The sequence below is a fragment of the Chroicocephalus ridibundus genome, chromosome 2 (assembly GCF_963924245.1).
Source record: "Chroicocephalus ridibundus chromosome 2, bChrRid1.1, whole genome shotgun sequence".
Taxonomy (NCBI): domain Eukaryota; kingdom Metazoa; phylum Chordata; class Aves; order Charadriiformes; family Laridae; genus Chroicocephalus; species Chroicocephalus ridibundus.
In genome coordinates this window covers 1,546,021-1,565,921 of record NC_086285.1, presented here as the reverse complement: position 1 = coordinate 1,565,921, position 19,901 = coordinate 1,546,021, and the positions used below count along the sequence as shown (strand labels likewise).

General features: G+C 55.9%; 2 protein-coding genes across 2 annotated transcripts in view; one reads left to right on the top strand and one right to left on the bottom strand.

Moving 5' to 3' along the window:
• Window positions 1-66: 66 nt before the first annotated feature.
• On the top strand, window positions 67-4,608 carry LOC134510974 (death domain-containing membrane protein NRADD-like). The gene is given in 5 exon segments (XM_063324217.1): window positions 67-494; window positions 2,090-2,287; window positions 2,289-2,503; window positions 2,594-2,739; window positions 4,207-4,608. Coding segments are annotated over 5 exon segments (930 nt in total). The 5' UTR covers window positions 67-440; the 3' UTR covers window positions 4,524-4,608.
• Window positions 4,609-6,241: 1,633 nt separating this feature from the next.
• SETD2 (SET domain containing 2, histone lysine methyltransferase) overlaps window positions 6,242-19,901 on the bottom strand; it is a 75,059-nt gene continuing 61,399 nt past the window's right edge. Inside the window, exons 16-21 of the mRNA XM_063324198.1 lie at window positions 19,246-19,380; window positions 18,511-18,650; window positions 15,224-15,335; window positions 9,239-9,319; window positions 8,860-8,961; window positions 6,242-7,222 (exon numbers count right to left, since the gene is read on the bottom strand). Coding sequence (XP_063180268.1) covers window positions 7,061-7,222; window positions 8,860-8,961; window positions 9,239-9,319; window positions 15,224-15,335; window positions 18,511-18,650; window positions 19,246-19,380 — 732 coding nt within the window. The 3' untranslated portion in view covers window positions 6,242-7,060. The remainder of the gene's footprint in view (window positions 7,223-8,859; window positions 8,962-9,238; window positions 9,320-15,223; window positions 15,336-18,510; window positions 18,651-19,245; window positions 19,381-19,901) is intronic.

Below are 19,901 nucleotides of genomic sequence, written 5' to 3'. Positions count from 1 at the left end.
GGCCGTGGGGAGGCGGTGGAGGTGAGGGGACACCTTCCCCCCTGTCCCAGTTTGGACCAGTCCGGCCCCGCCCGGCCCTGCCCGCAGCGGGACGCGAACCGGCGGCCCCCGGAGCCGAGCCCGGCCCGAAGCGGGCCCGAGCCCAGCCGAGGAGGGAGGGGCGGGGTCTCGCCGCTCGCAGCCAATGGCGGAGCGCCCCGCCCTGCCCGGCCCGCCGCGAGCCGCGCCCAGCCCCGCCCACCCGAGAGGAACCGAGCGGGGCCGAAAGGAGCCGAACGGGGCTGAACCGGACCGAGCGGAGCCGAGCGGAGCCGAACCGGACCGAGCGGGGCCGAACCCGACCGAGCGGGACGGGACCGGACCGGACCGGGCGGGGCCGGAGCGCTTCGGTTCGCTTCGGGTCGGTTCGGGCTGGTCCCGGGGCCGGTCCCGTCTCGGCGATGCGGCGGGACCGCGCGGTGCTGCCGGTGCTGCTGCTGCCGCTGCTCTGCCCGGTGCGGGACAGGGCGGGGGCGGCACCGGGGACCGGGACTGGGGATGGGCACCGGGGACCGGACGGGACGGGGACAGGGGTGGCACCGGGACCGGCACCGGGACCGGGAGGGGGTCGGGACCCGCCGGGCCGCCCGCTCCCCCCGGGGGCTCGGAGTGACTTCACCGAGTGTCCGCTGGGGGAGGGTCTGTCTGGCTCATCTTGTTTTGTTTTATTATTTCATTTTATTTATTTTATTTTATTTTATTTTATTTTATTTTATTTTATTTTATTTTATTTTATTTTATTTTATTTTATTTTATTTCCTTTTTTTTTCCTTTTTTTTCGGGTTTTTTTTTTTTTGGTTATTTTATTTCATTTTGTTTCATTTCATTTCACTTCATTTCATTTCATTTTACTTTATTTTACTTTATTTCATTCTATTTATATTTCATTTTCGCTTCATTGTGTATTTTTCACTTTGCTTTTTATTTCACTTTTTTTCACTTTTCACTTTTTTCCCCACTTTTTATCTCCCTTTATCTCCCTTTATTTCAATTTTATTTCACTTTATTTAACTTATTTCACTTTTTATTTCACTTTATTTCGTGTTTTTCACTTTTTTCATTTTTTTTTACTTTTTTATCTCACTTTATTTCAATTTCATTTCACTTCCTTTCACGTTTTTTACTTTTTCCTTTTTTTTTTTTTTGCTTTTTTATCTCACTTTATTTCACTTTTATTTCACTTTATTTCAATTTTTTTCCCCTTTTTTTCACTTTTTATCTCGCTTTATTTCACTTTATTTATTTCGCTTCACTCCATTCCGTTGCTTTTCCTTTTTATTTCGTCTCGGTGCCTTTTATCTCCTGCTCGTTCTTATTTTCCATTTAATTATTTTCTTTCATCATTTTGTTTTCAATTTTATTTATTTTCCTTTATTATTTCTTCTTCTTCTTATTTTTTTTTTTTTAATTCCTTATTCCCTCACCCCACTCTATTCTATTCTATCCCCCCCCCCTCCCCCCCCGCGGGCTGCCCCGACACCACCCATTTAACCGGGGCCGAGCACCCCATGTGCCCCCCCCCCCCGCCCCACCGTGTCCCCCCATGTCCCACCTCCATGTCCCCCCCCACGTCCACGTCCTATGACCCCCCTCCATGTCCCCCCCCATATCCCACTCCCCATGTCCCCCCCCGTCATGTCCCCTTCCTGTGTCCCCTCCCCATGTCCCCCCTCCGTGTCCCCCCACGTATCCCGCCATGCCCCCCCCGATGTCCCCCCCACGTGCCCTCCCCATGTCCCCTTCCTATGACCCCCCCACCATGTCCCCTCCATGTCACCCCTTAAGTCCCCTCCCCATGTTCCCCCTCCATGTCCCCCCCCCATATCCCCCCTCCATGTTTCCCCCCCCCCCAAGGAGCAGGTCCCTGGGGCTGCTCCAGGACCCCAAACCAGCCCCCACCATGAGGGTGGGGGGGGGGGGGGGCACAGCAGGGATTTGGGGTGGGGGGGACAGCTGGGTGTCCTGGTGTCCCCCCCCCGGGGCACAGCTTCAGGGGGAAACTGAGGCAGCCCCCCCCCCCCCCCGTCCCCGCCCTATCCTGTACCCGCAGGTGCCGGGGGGGTGCGGGAGTGGGAGGACGACGGTGGCAGGGGGGTGCTGCCCCCCCTGCCCCCCTGCCTTCGGTGTCACCGAGCCCTGTGGCCACCCCGACACCCACTGCCAGCCCTGCCCGCACAGTGAGTACCCCCCCCACAACCCCCCACCCATGGGTGCCGCTTCCCCAAAAGGGGAAACTGAGGCAGGAAGGGGGGGGTTCCCCCCCCCCCACCTCCATCCCCATAGACGAGGAGCTGGAGCGCACGGAGGGGGCCCCTCCGGGGGAGGCGGTGACGGGGGTCCCCTCGCCTGTCGCCACCCCCGAGTTCGTGCCACCCGAGGCCACCAGCAAGGACATCATCCCCGTCTACTGCTCCCTCCTGGCCGCCGTGGTGGTGGGACTCCTCGCCTACGTGGCCTTCAAGTGGTAGGTTGTGGGGGGGGGTGGGTGGTCAAGGTGGGGGAGGCCACAGTTATGGGGTCCCTGGGTGACAATCTCCCCCCGCCCCGTGGGCAGCTGGCACACGTGCAGGCAGAAGAAGCAGCTGGCCAAGGCGCGGGCAGGGGACTTGGGGACGTCACCGGAGGGGGAGAAGCTGCACAGTGACAGCGGGGTCTTCCTCGACACCCACAGCCTGCAGGAGCCCCACCAGTCCGGCAAGGGTGAGCACCCACCACCCAGCGACGGGTTTCGGGGAGGGGGAGGGTACCCATGGTGGGGTGGGGTCCAGGGAGGGTTTTGTCCCCTGACATCATCGGGATGGGGTTGGGGAGCACCCGTGTTTGTGGGTGGGTGTTTCCTGGGTGGATCTGTCCACTTGGGGAGCATCTGGGTGGGGTTGGGGTGCTCTAGGGATGGGCTTGGGGTGCCACCATGGCCCGTGGAGGACCCACATGGGTTTTAGGGTGCATCTACACCCCAGAGAGCTCCCACATGGATTTGGGGTGCCACCATGGCCCATGGAGGACCCACATGGGTTTTAGGGTGCATCTACACCCCAGAGAGCTCCCACATGGATTTGGGGTGCCACCATGGCCCGTGGAGGACCCACATGGGTTTTAGGGTGCATCTATACCCCAGAGAGCTCCCACATGGATTTGGGGTGCCACCATGGCCCAGGGAGCACCCATATGGGTTTGGGGTGCACCTATGCCCCCCAGGGAGCATCCCGATGGGTTGGGGAGCATTGAGGATCCTTGGGGTTCATCCATGTGGGGTTGGGAGCACCCATGCCCCAGGGAGCATGCGGAAATGGGGGTCAGGGAGCAACCAAATGGGATTGGGGAGCACCCAGATGTGGTCAGGGAGTACCCATACCCTTGGGAGCACCCAAATGGTGGTTAGGAAGCACCCATGCCCCAGGGAGCACCCAAATGGGGATCATGGAGTGCTTGAATGGGGTTGGGGAGCACCTGGGTGGGACTGGGGAGAAGTATACCCAAGATAGCACCTTGTCTGGGGGTTGGGTGGCACCCAAACGGGGGTCAGGGAGCACCCAAAGGGGGTTGAGGAGCACCCATACCTCAGGTAGCACCTGGATGGGGTTGGTTGGCACCCAGATGAGGGTCAGGGAGCACTCAAATGGAGTTGTGGAGCACCTGGATGGGGTTGGTGGCACCCAAATGGCGGTCAGGAAGCACCCAAACAGGGGTCAGAGAGCACCCAAATGGGGTTGGGGACCACCCGAAGGAGGTTTGGGGAGCACCCATGCCCTGGAGACCACCCAAATGGAGGTCAGGGACCACCCAAATGAGGGTCAGGGACCACCCATACCCCAGGAAGCACCCAAATGGGGTTCAGGGAGCACCCAAATGGGGTTGGGGACCATCCGAAGGGGGGGTTGAGGAGCACCCATGCCCTGGAGACCACCCAAATGAGGGTCAGGGACCACCCATACCCCAGGAAGCACCCAAATGGGGGTAAGGGAGCCCCCAAATGGGGTTGGGGAGCACCCATGCCCTGGGGAGCACCCAAATGGGGTTGGGGACCACCCAAAGCAGGGTCGGGGAGCACCCATGCCCTGGTCAGTGTCTCTCTCTCCCAGGACCCGGTGACACCCCCCAGCACAGCCATGGCGCCGGGTGGTGACTTCGGGCGCTGACACCGACTCCCCCCACCCCTCCCCGCAGCCCGCCACCCCGAGGGCCACCCCGATGGCCACCCCTTGAGCTCGGTGTCCCCTCAGCGTCAGGAGGAGCTGGAGCGGCTGCTGGAGAGCGGGGGGCCGGGGGGGGACTGGCGCGGCCTGGCCACCCGCCTGGGCTTCGGCCCCGACGCCATCGTCACCTTCGGCCGGGGCCGGGCGCCCGCCCGCGCCATGCTCAGCGCCTGGGCCGGCACCGAGGGGGCCACGCTGGACGCCCTCTGCCAGGCCCTGGCCGCCATCGGCCGCCATGACGTCGCCCGGTGCTTGGCGGCAGCGGGGGACGCCACCTCCGCCGTGTGACTGTCCCCAAGGCGGGGGGACGCACACACCCTGGCCCGCTCGGGCCCGTGTGGGGTTTTTTTAAGTGGGTTTTGTACTTTTTTTAGAGGGGGCCGGGCCGGGGGGGGGGAATGTGGTGGCTTCGGGGGGGGGTGGTGACAGAGGGCGGGGGCCGTGGCTGGTCCCTGGTGGGCGCATTAAACATGTCACTTGTGTCACCAGGAGTTGTGTCTTCAGGCGTCCATGTGTGTCCCTCAAGTGCGTGTCACCGGGACAAGTGTCCCCACAAGCGCGTGTCACCGGGATGTGTCCCCTCAGGTGTCCGTGTGTGTCCCCCCCCCCAAGCTCACGGCACCAGGATGTGTCCCCAAGCACATGTCACTGGGATATGCGTCCCCACAAATGCGTGTCACCAGGATGTGCGTCCTTCAGTGGCCGTGTGTCCCCAAGATGTGTCCCCTCGGGTGTCTGTGTGTCCCACCAAGCGCATGTCACCAGGACATGTGTCCCCACAAGCGTGTGTCACCGGGATGTGTGTCCTTCAGTGTCTGTGTGTCCCCAGGATGTGTCCCCTCTGGTGTCCCCGTGTCCCTCCAAGCTCGTGTCACCAGGATGTGTCCCCTCAGGTGTCCCTGTGTGTCCCCGAGTGCGCGTTCCCAGGATGTGTGTCTTCAGACAGCCGTGTGTCCCCAGGGGGTGTGTCCTTCAGTGTCTGTGTGTCCCCAGGATGCGTGTCCTCAGGTGTCCGTGTGTCCCATCAAGCGCATGTCACCGAGATGTGTATCCTTCAGTGGCCGTGTGTCCCCAAGATGTGTTCCCTCAGTGTCCATGTGTCCCTCCAAGCTCATGTCACCAGGGTGTGTCCATGTGTGTCCCCAAGTGTGTGTCCCCAGGACGTGTGTCTTCAGGCACCCATGTGTCCCCAGGATGCGTGTCCTCGGATGTCCATGTGTGGCCCCAAGCGCGTGTCACCGGGACGTGTGTCTTCAAGTGTCCGTGTCCCCCCAGGACGTGTGTCCTCAGGCATCCCTGTGTCCCCCCCCCAAGCGTGTGTCACCAGGATGTGTCCCCTCGGGTGTCCATGTGTCCCTGGGCTGTCCCCCCAGGTGTCCGTGTGTCCCCAAGCGTGTGTCACCAGGATGCGTGTCCCCAAGTACGTGTCCCCATAAGGACAGTGGGGGGGGGGGAGGGGGGGGGGGGAGGGGACACCCCCAAAGTCCCCAAGGCAGGTGTCACTGGGGGATGGTAATGACAGAAAACAGCCGTTTTAACCCCAAAATGTGCCCAGACACCCCCATCCCGAGCTGGGCCATCCCAAAATCCCGTCCCACCCCCGGGAGCGAGAGGGGACAGATCCCCAAGCCAGGCCATCATGTCCCCACCGCTGCCACCATCGTGTGTGTCCCCCCCCCCCAGGCCGTGCCAAACCTCTCTGGGGGCCGGATCCGGTGTGGATTTTTTGGTCATTTTTTTCTTTTCTTTTATTCTTTTTTTTTTGTTGGGAAATTTTTTTTTTTTTTTTTTTTTTTTACATAAAAAGTTCCGTAAAAATTGGATAAAGTAAAATGATTTAAGCAGTAAAATCAATCTTATCAACATCGCACGAGGCCCTGCCAGAAATCCGGGGGGGGCGGCCCCGCTCCGCAATATTTACAGGGAAACAGATTAAACCTGGCGGAACCTGGGGGTGGGGGGGTGGGGAATAAAAAAAAAAAAATTAAAACCAAGGAAACGACCAAAAAAAAAAAAATTAATTAATAATAACCCCGAAACTATCCTTACAAAGTGTTCCCGTGGTATCGGCACGTCTTGGGCTAAAAGCAACAAAAAAAAAAAAAAAGAAAAGGAAAATTATCAATATATTCACATATAGGTTAAAATATAATACAGAGGGTGGTGACGCGCGGGGCGCGTCCGGCAGCGCCGCCGGGTTTCGGCTGCCTCCGCGCGGCCCCGGCAGCTCCAGGCGCCTCCCGCCGTAGGGGATGAAGTTTCTCAGCTGTTGGGTTTTGTTTTGTTTTTTTTTTTAAAAAAAAATAATAATAAATTCACAGGTTGGTGGTTTAAAAGGGCAAATCCGGGCAGAATCGGGGGTTTCTTCCGAGGTTGGGCTGCGGCCGGTGTCGCTGGGAGGGTGGAGGAGGCGGTGGATGCGGTGGAGACGGCGGTGGAGATGGCGGTAGACACGGTGGAGATGGCGGAGACGGTGGTGGAGATGGTGGAAGGTGTGGTAGAGACGGTGGAGGAGATGGCGGACACGGTGGAGGACATGGTAGTAGAGGAGATGGTGGAGATGGCGATGGAGGTGATGGAGATGGTGGAGGAGATGGTAGAGATGGTGGTGGCCGTGGTGGAGACGGTGGTGAAGATGGTGGAGACGGTGGTGGACGTGGTGGAGATGGTGGAGACAGTGGTGGACGTGGTGGAGATGGTGGAGACGGCGGTGGACGTGGTGGAGGACATGGTGGAGATGGCGGTGGCTGCAGTGGAGATGGCGATGGAGATGGTGGTGGCCGGGGTGGGGATGGTGGTGGCCATGGTGGGGATGGTGGTGGCGGTTACTCCAGCTCCGTGTCTTCTTTGGGTTTGTAGATGGCCCCGAATTTCTGCATGTATTTCTTGATGTATTCCTTCGTCTTGTGTTTCACGTTCTCGTTGCACTCCAGGTCCTCCGGGTTCTTGCAGTATTTCAGCTCCTTGTTCATGACGCCGTGAGTCAGCTGGGGGGGAGAGGAGGGGCCGGAGATACCCACCGTTATTCCCAGTCATCCCAGTCTTGGGGATTCCCCAGGATATTTTGCTATTAATCCCCAAGTATTTACTCTCAATTCCCAATATTCCCCAAATATTTACTCCAGTTCCCAATATTTCCCAAATATTCGCTATTATTCCCCCAAATATTTACTCTAATTCCCAATATTCCCCAAATATTTACTCCAATTCCCAATATTCCCCCAATATTCGCTATTATTCCCCACACATTCCCCTAATACTTGCTATTATTCCCCAAATATTTGCTCTTACTCCGCAAATATTTCCCTAATATTTGCCATTATTCCCAATATTTCCCAAATATTTCCCAATATTTGCTATTATTCCCTCAGTTATTTTCATATTATTGCCCAAATATTCCCCAAATAGTTGCTGTTACTCCCCAAATAGTCCCCAAAATATTTTCTATTATTCCCCAAATATAGGCTATTGTTCCCCAAATAGTCCCAAAATATTTGCTATTATTCCCCAAGCAGCTCCCAAATATTGGCTAATATTCCCAAAATATTGGCTATTATTCCCCCAATACTGGCTAATATTCCCAAAACATTGGCTATTATTCCCCCTGTATTCCCTATTATTCCCAAATATTGGCTAATATTCCCCAAATATCTACTGTTATTCCCAAAATATTGGGTATTATCCCCCAAATATTGCCTACTATTCCCCAAATACTCCCTATTATTCCCAAATACTGGCTAATATTCCCCAAATATTTGCTATTATTCCCAAAATATTGGCTATTATTCCCCCAATATTGCCTATTATCCCCCAAATATCCCCTATTACTCCTAAATACTGCCTATTATTCCCTAAATATTCCTTATTACTCACAAATATTGGCTATTATTACCCAAATATTACCTATTATTCCCAAGTATTGGCTAATATCCCCCAAATATCTGCTATTATTCCCCCTATATTCTCTACTATTCCCAAAGATACCCCATTACTCCCAAATATTGGCTAATATTCCCAAAATATTGGCTATTATTCCCCCAATAATGCCTATTATTCCCCAAATATTCCCTATTACTCCCAAATATTGGCTAACAGTCCCCAAACATTGCCTATTATTCCCAAGTATTGGCTAATATTCCACAAGTATCTGCTATTATTCCCCCAATAATGCCTATTATTCCCCAAATATTTGCTACTATTCCCCAAGTATCGGCTATTATTCCCCCAATATTGCCTATTATTCCCTATTTCTCCCAAATATTGGGTAATATCCCCCAGATATCGGCTATTATTCCCCCAATATTGCCTATTATTCCCCAAATATTCCCTATTACTCCCAAATATTGGCTAATATTCCCCAAATATCTACTATTATTCCCCAAACATTGCCTATTATTCCATCAATATTGCCTAATATTCCCCGAATATTCCCTATTACTCCCAAATATTGGCGGCTAGTCCCCCCATATTGCCTATTATTCCCCGAATATCCCCTATTACTCCCAGATATCGGCCGACAGTCCCCCAATACCTACTCTGATTCCCAAAATATTGGCTGTTATTCCCCCAATACTGCCTATTATCCCCGCAGTGTTCCCCGTTATTCCCAAATCTTGGCTGTCACCTTGCGCGCCAGGTGTTTGAAGTCCTCGGTGGTGGTGATGCGTCCCACCTTGCAGTCGGGTTTGCGGTAGGGGTTCAGGCACTGCACGATGAACTGGGACATCTGCGGGAAGGGACACTTGGATCCAGCCCCGTCCCCCGGGGGTGACACGTCCCAAAGGGACCCACCGACCCCCCCCCGCACCCAACCGGTGTCTCCATCCCCACGCGTCCCCGCGGGATCCGGACCCAACCCAGGGGACACCCCTTGACGTCCCCGCACGGTGGGGTGTCCCACCCCGACGTCGTATCCCCCCGTCTGGGATGGTGAACCCCGCTCCAGCGTCCCCCCTGGGTCATGTCACCGGGGTGTGACGGTGACAAATTCCCTGGAAACTCACTTCTTTCCTGAACACCTCTTTGCTCTTCTTGGCCAGCTCGCTGGACGTGTCCGCTTCCGCCGTCTTGGCCTTCTTGGAAGACTGGAGAGGGGACAACCGTGTCACCGGGGCGGGCAGGGCTCTGCCTGTCCCCAGCCCGTCCCTGTCCCCACCCTGGGGACAGCGCTCCGGCCACCCAGCCCTGCCCCACAGCCAGGCGGGAAGCGCGCGCTTCCCAGCCTGCTCCCAGTGAGCTTCCCAGCCCAGTCCCGGCACACTTCCCAGTTCATTTCCAGTGAGCTTCCCAGCCCATTCCCGGTGAGCTTCCCAGTCCAGTCCTGGTGAGCTTCCCAGCCTGCTCCTGGTGAGATTCCCAGCCCATTCCCAGTGAGCTTCCCAGCCTTCTCCCAGGGAGCCTCCCAGCCTGCTCCCAGTGAGCTTCCCAGCCCGCTCCCAGTGAGCCTCCCAGCCTCCTCCCAGTGAGCTTCCCAGGCCAGTCCTGGCACACTTCCCAGCCCATTCCCAATGAGCTTCCCAGCCCGCTCCCAGTGAGCCTCCCAGTCTTCTCCCAGTGAGCCTCCCAGCCCAGTCCTGGCACGCTTCCCAGCCCATTCCCAATGAGCTTCCCAGCCTGCTCCCAGTGAACCTCCCAGTCTACTCCCAGTGAACTTCCCAGCCCATTCCTGGTGAGCTTCCCAGCCCAGTGCCGGCGTGCTCTCCATCCCAATCCAGCCACATTTCCCAGCTTCATTCCAGTGAGCTTCCCAAGTCCAGTCCTAGAGTGCTCCCCAGTCCAATCCTGGCAGTCCCGGCGAACTTCCCAACCCATTCCTGACACCCTTTCCAGCCCGGTCCCTGTGCACTTCCCAGCCCAGTCCCAGTGTGCTTCCCAGCCTGATCCAGGCACGCTTCCCAGCCTGGTTCCAGTGAGCTCCCCACCCCAATGCAGCCATGCTTCCCAGCCTGCTCCTGGTGATCTTCCCAGTCCAATCCCAGCAGTCCTGGTGAGCTTCCCAGACCAGTGCCAGCACGCTTCCCAGCCCAATACCGGCATGCTCCTCACCCCAGTCCAGGCACGCTTCCCAGCCCACTCCCAGTGAGCTTCCCAGCCCACTCCCAGCACACTTCCCAACCCAGTCCCAGTGAGCTTCCCAGCCCAATCCAGGCATGCTTCCCAGTCTGGTCCTGCTGAGCTTCCCAGCCCAGTGCCGGCACACTTCCCAGCCTGATCCCACCCAGCCCAATTCCAGCGTGCTTCCCAGCCTGATCCCAAGCACGCTTCCCAATCCCGGCACGCTTCCCAGTGCACTCCAGTCAGGCTGCTGGGCTGGGAGCACAAATGCCGGGGAGATGCGGGGGGGACCGCTCCTCGTTCTTCTTTCCTTGGGGGAAAAAAAGGCTGGAAAAAGGGTGCAATCTGGTCCTGGGGGAGTTGGGCCGATCTGGAGGGGGGGAAATGCTTCTCCCTCCTATTTATTTCCGATTATCTTTAGCTATAGCCCATCCCAGAAGAATAAAGTGAATTTTATAGGAATTTCCGGCCATTTCTCCGAGTACTAATCCCAGAGCACCGGCTGATTTCATTTGCCGCCCGTGTTAACGGAGCAGGAACTGCATCCCAAGGAGCATCCCTTTGCCGCCAGCCCTCCACCCCAGCATCTCTCCTCCGGCGCTGGTTTTGGGGAGAAATTTGGGAACCGTGGGTTATCCCGACTCGGATTTTCAAGACAGAGCGAGCAAAAGGGGCTGGATAAAGGCTTCCAAAGGCGGGGGAGATTTGCCTTCTCCTCCTGCTCTTTGAAGGTGTCCCGATATTCCTTTTAATTAAAAAAAAAAAAAAACAAAACCCAAGCAATTTTTAGAAGTATTTCCCACTGAAAAAAGCAGGAGCCATCCCATCTTTTCCAAATCCCCGGAAATGAGCCGCAAAGCTCCCGGATGCGAAATGACGTGGGCTTTAAATCAACCCTCGACGGGGACGTTTTACGAGCGAGGGCCGTCCCCGAGCGAGCGCACATCAAAGCCGTCCCTTCCCTGCCGGCGGCTCGGGTACCGACATCAAAAAGGGTTGAGGATGGGGGAGCAGATGGCTCCCGGACGGCTCCCGGACGGCTCCCGGCACGATCCTCAAACCCTGTCACCTCCCGTCACCAAACCCTTCTCCATCGCCCGCCCCTTCTCCATCGCCGAGCCCCGGTTTGGCCGGCACGTCCCCGATTTCTCTTGAATTCCCCGCACCGGCGCACCAAGGAAAGAGTTATTTTTGAAGGCGGGTCAGTTCGGTTAACGAGGGGATTTTAATTCAGCCCTCCAAGGATGTGATAAACCATCAGCGCTAATTAGCTGGCTTAATTCGAGGCGGATGGATGGGTTTTCGGAAGAGCCGGCACGGCCAACGCCAACTAAAAACGAGCGTCAATAAACGCGTCGAGAAAGTAAATACGAAAATAAAAATTCTGGGATTCAATATTCCTGGGATTTCGAGCTCCGGCGCTGCCCACCACGACCGCGGGGGCCACGTAGCAAAGAAGCCGGGGGCGGGGGGAAAAGGGGAAAACGGCACTTTTTGGGGAGCGGCGGAGGGAGAAGAAGTCCGAGGGGTGGGAAAGCTGAGAGGCGACGCCGGCCCAGGTCCCTACACCGATGGGAAATCCTGCTCCCCTTGGCCGGAGGACGCGGGATGGGGGGAAAAAAAATCAGTGCCAAAAATTTGGGAAGAGACACAGGAACTAGATTTCCCAGCTGCTACTTGTGGAAAGGCGCTGATTTCCCCTCCCGCTAAAATTCATCTTGATTTTAGCACAAAAACCTCCTTATCCAAGGGCTTTAGTCTCCCTCGACGGGATCACGGCGCAGCCCCTCCGAAGCGCTCCCGTAATCCCAAACCGTGCCGCTCGCCAGGAAAACTCTAAGGCAGGAAAAGTGCCCCCCCGCGCCCCCCCCCCCCCAAAAAACCAACAAACGGTGGTGATTACATTTATCAGCCCCCTTGCTTTACGCAAGGAGAGGTGGGGATGGAAAAGCCAGGGAAGACAGGAAAACCAGTCTGGGATGGGGTGAGGGTGGGAGGCGAAAGGAGCTGGGAAATCCGGAGGAGCCTGCGCAGGATGCTCTTCTCCGGCAGCACGGGATAAGGCTTTTCCAAAGGGGGAAAAAAAAACCCAAAACCAACCAAAAAACAGGTTTTAAAATGTGCTTTAAAGGGAAACGGCGAGAGCGGCTTCGCCCACCTCCTGTGCCTTTCCATCAAAATCGTTATCCCGGCGTGCGAGCCCCAGGAGAGCCCAATTCCCGCTTCCCGCCCCCCCCGCCCCCGGCCATGGCAGGGGGGGCTTTGAGGGTATGGAGAAGGGAGCAGATGCTGCTCGGAAGCGCGTTGAACACGCTCCGGAGGAAATAAAATCTCCCGTTCGCCGCCGGCGTTTTGCCGGGACGAGTGGTGCCCCGCGGCCAGGGAACGCCAGGAATAGCAGCAGCAGCTGTCAGGCGGCCGGAGCGGCGACGCCGGCGAGGTTTAATCCCCTCTTGGAAAAGGTACAGGGTGGGGAAGAGGAGGAGGGTAAAAAAAAAAAAAAAAAAAAAATCCGAGGAATGCGGTTGCAATTTCAGGGCGGGTGCATCCTTACGGAGGCGGCGAGCGAGCTGGGAGCACGTGGGAATTCAACGTTATTTCCACAACCAGGAAAAACCCAACCTTCAGGCCATCCCGGCCGAAGAAGGAAAAGATTTAAAAGCTCTAAAGTGAGTAAAAACCACAGCGCCGGGAGGTCAGCCAAAGCCGCGCGGCCGCTGTTGATGTAAGAAGGAGGGATCGACGGCTTCGGAGAAGTTTTGCACCTGAAAATAGGGATTTTGGGGCTTTGAGTGAAGGGTGAAAACTCCGGGCAGGAGCAGGCAGCTCCGGGCAGGAGCCCTTCGAGCATCGCCCCAGTCCTCAGCACCCCTTTTTATCCCCAAGGTTTGGAATCCAGCACGTAAATGCCTGTCCGCGTTTACGGAAGCGTCTTTCCTTGCGCTGCCAAGACCCTCGAAAATCCATCGGAAAAAGACTCCCAAGCCCCAAAGCACCAGCACAATTCCGTTTTCTCCCTCAGAGGAGCCCAACCACCTTTTCAGCACCTTCAGCTCATCCCAGGGATGTTCCCCCAGTATCTCCAGGCTGGTCCACACCGGTCGGCTTTCTCTCCCACAGCCGGAGAGGCAAATCCCTCCAGGAGGCTGTCGTTTACGGCTGTTCCAGATGAATAAAACCTCGCCTTAAAGCCTAAAATGAAGATCCGTCGGATGAACAGGTGCCGGCGTCTCGCTCTGCGCGCCGATATCCTTCAACGGCCATTTGCAACCCAGCCCGGGAGCACCGGTGCAGATAAACCGGGATCAACCCCAGGCCAGCACGAGGGAAAAGCCTTCCCCCGCCTCGCGGCGAGAACGCGCCGTAGAAAACCGGCAAAATTAGGAATATTGGTTGTTCTTTCAGCCGGAGAGTTTCAGAAAGCTGCACGAGCCCGTTTCTAACGGTTTAAAGGGAGGAACCGGCCAGGAGCGGTGCAGCGCAAGGTCACTGCACGCTGCCGAGGGATCCAGCAAGCCCCAGCGATCCCAGGACGCTCCCCTGTCTGTGAATCCTTCCAGTGCCACGACTATTTGCTCCTTTGCCCGCCGAGATTCCCGAGGGATGCCGGCAGGGTAGGCGTGACGCCGACCCAGGGACAAAAATCATTTAAAAGGCTTTTCTGGATTCCTCCGCGGAAGTAAAGGCTCCTTGGCCTCCTTTTCTAATTAACCGTTTTTCAGGGAGATAAATATTTGCAAATTTAAGTGAACTCTCTGGGAATTCCAACTGCAGTACTCGTTACACGGACTGGATTAACCCTTAGGGTCCTGGCAGCACAGGGAAAAGGCGATGGCAGCGGAGCAGGAGATGTTCCTGGGCGCTGTAGGACGGGACGGCGCCTCCAGCACCTACAAAATCAGCCCCAGGTCTGTGGGTATCGCCCGAGCATGGAGAGAATTGCTCCCTGTGGGTTATAACCCGACAAATCGTTCCTTCCACGGCTTTTCCCTCCTCTTTTTAGGGAAACAGAAAGGCACAAAGGGTGATTTATCTACAGGGGCTGAGCAAGCGCCGCTCAGGCTCTGCCCTCCCTGCTCTGCACGGGCTGGAAACCCGCCCCGATGGCAGATGCGCCCTCCAAGGAGGTTCAAGCCAAGTCGCTTCCCGCCGAGGGCTGGGGTAGACGTGGCCGCAGAAGGGACCTCACTGAAAATCAAGCCCCGTTTGGGGAGCAGCTCCGTCCTCGCAGGCGTCACCTTCGGCAGCAGGAGCGAGGGAGATGCCGCAGCACCCACCAGGAAAGCCGAAAGGCGGCTGGCGGCGGAAGCAACACAGAGCTCCCAGCTCCTCCACTGCACCACCAGTAGTTTTTCCCATTTTGACGTTACGCCCCGCCCCCCCGCCTTTCTTTGGCCGATTATAAGGTCATCTCCGCACATGAGGTTGCAACGACGCTTGGCATCCAGGGCAGAACATCAGCCGCCCCCCGGGGAAGTCCTGCGTTCACCCAAAGCCGCGGTGGGCACAGCCCCAGCGGGGAGCAAAGGAGCAGCGGGGGCTTTACCGAGCCAGCACCCGGAAGGACAAAGAGGTGAGACCACCACAAAAATCCCCGCTCGACTCTTTGTCACCAAGGCAAAACCTGGCAGCAACCAGGGGAAGCCGCTCTTCAGCGGGTACCGGGCGGCACGGCGTATTTCAGAGTGGCAAGAAAAGAACAATTTAACTCTCTTAATCCTCCACTCCTCTTTCAAAGCACAAAAACCCCGCGGCCCATGGTCAACGTCGACACTACGGCTTATCTCGGGTCACTTCTGTCCCTCCAAGTCCGTACCGACCTCAACAACAGCCCCGGCGTTTGCTGCTCCCGCTCGCTCGGCAGGACAGATTATGCCCGTGGTCCGTCAAAGAGATATTAACACCGCGTTTCCCTCGCTGAGCCCCGCGCTTACCTTCATGGGGTTTTCGTCATACGTTGGGGTCCCGAGGTCCATTTCAGCTTCGTGTTCAAGGCTGGCGTCGTCCCCCGGGCTGTCCCAGGTAGGAGGGTCCCACTGGGTTTGCCTGCAGGAAGGCAGACAGACAGACCGACCACCGTCACCCTCTTAAAAGTAACTTAAAAACCCTCTTAGAAGTACCTGCTTGTTGTTTGTCCCATCAACTGGGACGTCTGGTCTCGCATCGGTCATCTAAACTCTTAACGTGGGTGTAATCACGGCCCTGTCTTGCTATTAATGCTGAGTTTTGAGTAGGCTGCCAAGTCGGAGAAGGCTAAAGCCACGCAGAAGAACTTAAAAAAGGGGAATTTGCACGATTTTCTATCACCGGTGACACTCAATGTGAGATCAAGGGAAGTTCATCGCAGGCATGAAATAAAGGTTGGCGATCCTGGCGTGGAAAGACGGGAGAAATCCCAGCGGAGACCCTGGGGAAGGCACCGCTTCCTGCAGAACAAGGGTCAGCCCTTGGCACCTCACGGCAAGTGTTCAGCCACAGGTATCTCATGGTGGAAAGGCCACAGACCAAAAGTCTTGAGAAAAGCCAGAAGAACGAGCAGGAGTTTCAAAAGACGGATGGAAGATGGCACAAAGCTCATCCATACGCTAGAAGGTGCTAAACGCAGGGCTAGAGCTCTCCGTGGCTCACTGAACACGGGAAGCACCATTTCGGCAGGAGCATCTCGGCTGAGATGGAAGAAGCCATCAGAGCCTGCTTGGGCTCGTCAGGCCAACGAGCCGGGGAGAGTCCCACCACGCTCAACCGGGGAAGGATGGGGAGAACTGGTCTGGATTTCCTCAAGGTGGGAAGAGGGGAGCGGGTATCCAAGGACAAACACAGGACGGTGCCGGGGAGGAAAACCACAGAGCAGGGGAGGAACGCAACCAGGAGACACGGGGGCCAGCAGGACAGACCTCTGTCTTCGCAGGACTGGGGTGAGTACGGGATTCTCCATCAGGTAAGAGTCCTCCTGAAAGATGTCCCCGCTTACTGCAGGGGGGTTGGACTAGATGACCTTTAAAGGTCCCTTCCAACCCAACGGATCCTCCGATTCTAGGACTAAACAAGAGGGATGCAATGGACAGATCTCCAGACCTCGTTAGGTTTGGGGGTGACCTAACGCGGCCACTATTTTCCATCTCTAGACTGTGTGAAGATGCACGCTCTGCAGCTCAATACAAAGAAATCCTGAAAGCCTGCGTCAAAAGGAGACGCTGCTTTGAGTTTCTCGAGGTTTCTGACCTTGTATCACAAACCTTGTCCCTCTTTAGGGCTTTTTACTTTTCAGGACATGCAGGAAAGTCATATTTCAAGCCCTCGGGTTCTTCATCATGCTACTTAATTCTCCAGATACCACTGAATATCCCTGACCTTGGACCACGATTCATTCAATCGGTAAATAGAACAAAATCCTAAAATAAGAAAGCATGTCAACAGGTAAGATTTCCTTTCCTCTACTGGCCTCGTCAGCAGATATCCAGTTAAAAGAAGGGTTGAAAGAAACCTTCCAGCACGCGTTCCTCGAAAAAGTTCCAGATTAATTATAGATTTGATTAGTGGCTTCTCGCGTAGCTGCAGAAGATGCACGGTGGAGGCATTCCTCGCCAAGGGGGAAGGCGCGGTTGGGTCTCCTCATCTCATTGCAAGACTTCTACAGGGCGGCACAAACCATATATTCCTGCTCGACTTCTTCTTCCTGGGGTTTGAAGGTCTCCTGCTCGGCTGTTGGCGCAACTCTCAATGTGAAAGGTAGCGGGAAGGAGGCCAAACGGGAGACTGAAAATATCGATGGACGCAGGGAAACGCGTGCAAGTAACAATAACCACCATCAAGATGGTCAGGACACGTGAGAAATACCCAGGCTTAACCCTTTAGAGAGGTGGATCCCCGTACAGGCCTCGCGTGGAGTTTGAAATTTAAAGAAATCCTTTCTAGAAGTCTAAAACTCATGATACTCGCTTTAGATAAGTCCATAAGTATTGATCCAAACACCTGGCACCTTCCAAAAGTGATCGCAAAGGCGTGGGGGAAACATTGGGAAACTCTTATTTCTTGCTCCAGCACGAAGCGGAGGTTTGAAGATGGGAAAAAAATGAGGGGGAGAAAACAAAGCCTTTGATGCCGCCCGCCGATCCCTCAGCCACCAAAGTCCTGCTGTTGGTACGGCATGCCCACCGCAACGCTCGCACACGCGTTCAAAGCCTCCACAGGTCGGGGTTATTCGCCTGGCAGAGCCACGCGGGTGTTTGCAGAGCAGGAGGGGCAGACGAGGTCCCTCTCTACCCCTTAACCCTGCGGCCATTTCAGCGCCGCGTGGGGCACGGCGTCTTCTGGCAGAGCGATGGGACCAAAGGTGATGTCTGAAGAAGTAAATTCAACCTGACCGAGATGCTGGGGAGAAAGATGTTGGAGCGGGCCAGAGGAGGCCCTGGAGATGCTGGGAGGGCTGGAGCCCCTCTGCTGTGGGGACAGGCTGAGAGAGCTGGGGGGGTTCAGCCTGGAGAAGAGAAGGCTCCGCGGAGACCTTCCAGCCCCTTCCAGTCCCTCAAGGGGCTCCAGGAAAGCTGGGGAGGGACTCTGGAGCAGGGAGGGGAGCCATGGGACGAGGGGGAAGGGTTTTCCACTGACAGAGGGGAGATTGAGATGAGATGTGAGGCAGAAATTGTTTGCCGTGAGGGTGGTGAGCCCCTGGCCCAGGCTGCCCAGAGAAGCTGTGGCTGCCCCATCCCTGGAGGGGTTCAAGGCCAGGTTGGACGGGGCTTGGAGCAACGTGGTGTGGTGGGAGGTGTCCCTGCCCAGGGGGTGGCACTGGGTGGTCTTTAACAGTCCCTTCCAACCCAAACCAGTCTGTGATTGTATGTTGCTTTGATGGAACTTTTTTTTGCAATGAGACATCAGAAGTGGAGCTCCTCACCACCTCCTTATCACACAGGGTTACAACTCAACGCGCGGCTGGAGTCATTGTTTGCAAGGAAATCGTTTGCCACCATCACACTTCTGCTCTCAGAAAACGGGGATCTATCCCTGGGCCACATTTATGGGGGCGAAGGAAAAGTCTTGAGCAATCTCAGCCTCCCAACCACCCAGCTAACGAGCAGCAACCCAATCAGCATGGGCTTTGTGGTGCCTAATGAGATGCCAAGGGCTGAACATCTATTTCTCTTCCACCCAATTCCTTCGCTTGAGCCATCAAACTCCAGCCCCGTGGCAGCCACCACGCTCACCTCGTTATCACGCTCACCTCGTTACCACGTGGTAGTAGTAGATCTTCCCCTCCGGATCTCGGGCTGTTTTCCAGTTGGGTGGGAGGACGATGGTTTTGGGTTTTGGAGGGGATGGTGGAGGCAAGTCCAGGAGGTTGTTGGTCACCACAAGCTCTGGCTGAAAACAGCGCAAAAGGGGTGAAGAGAAAGACGTGAGCGGCCGTGAGGGGGGTCAGAGCAGCTCCGACAGCTCTTTCCCGCACAACAAAGACTCTGTTGAAGGTAGAACTTAAAAAAGGACATTAGTGTTGGCCCAAGAAGCGGTGAGGACAGTATCTTTACCTAGTTCTTCATGAAAAATCCCAAGCACCCACTTGACCACATCCCGAGCTTGTAATATGGACACTTTTCCACCCATGCTCTTAAATCCGCTGTGGTGGATGCCAAAACCATCGTTTCTGATGGAGCGCCTTCAGTGGTCAAAGCAGCTCATGGAGCTTCCACGTGCCCACCCACACACAGCCTTCTCAGATGTGCTGGCAGGAAGCCCGAACACAACAGGACCTGGGCTCAGAACCCCCCAAAATGCGTCTGGAGACACATCCAGCCCGGAGAGCAGCATCCCGATGGGTGCCAGCATGCTGTCGCACGGGAAACTCCGCCAACTGGTACCACCAACGCTTTCACAGCATCCAGAAGCCACGGGGAATCACGCAAAGCTAAAGCAGATGTAGAGGAACGTTCCTCATCCCTTCTGACCCACCAAACCTTACCTGCTGGATGGGCTGAGGCTGCCCGGCCGCGACGATCGTAGTTACTGCTGTCGGTGGCTGCACTATGACTCCCTGCGGATGAGCCGCGTAAATCTGCTGGCCCTGGATGTACTGGAGACCTGGTTGGGCGTAACTCTGAAACGGAGCACGGGGAATCACAGGTCAGCTTGCTTTCCCGAAAAACCCTTTACCGGAGGACACAGTACAGCTTGCCTTACTGGGAATCAAGGCAAGAAGAGGATAATAGTCCTTGAGGACTAGTGGAGGATAACATCCAAACCAAAGAGCAACAACCGGTGACCGAGGCGGGGTCCCAGCAAACGCCCTTCATATTCAGTTGGCCAATTTGCTACCCCAGGAGTCATACAATCACCTACATCTCGCTTTTAGGAAGAATTAGGCATCAGCAAGGTGCTGAACGCCGATACCCTTGGTAATGAAGACAAAGCACAAGGAGAAAGCACTTCAGCGCGGTCATTTGGAGCTCCAGGCTGAACCTCATGGAAGGGAACGTGTAATTCAGAGAAAACAGACAGAGAAGGCTGATTTGTTGGGTTTTTTGTTTGGTTTAAGGCACGCAAGAGCTGGTAGTTCCAGACTCTGCTTCCAAAAGTCAACGGAAGGCGAGCTCACACCTCCACGTTTCACTGCTTACT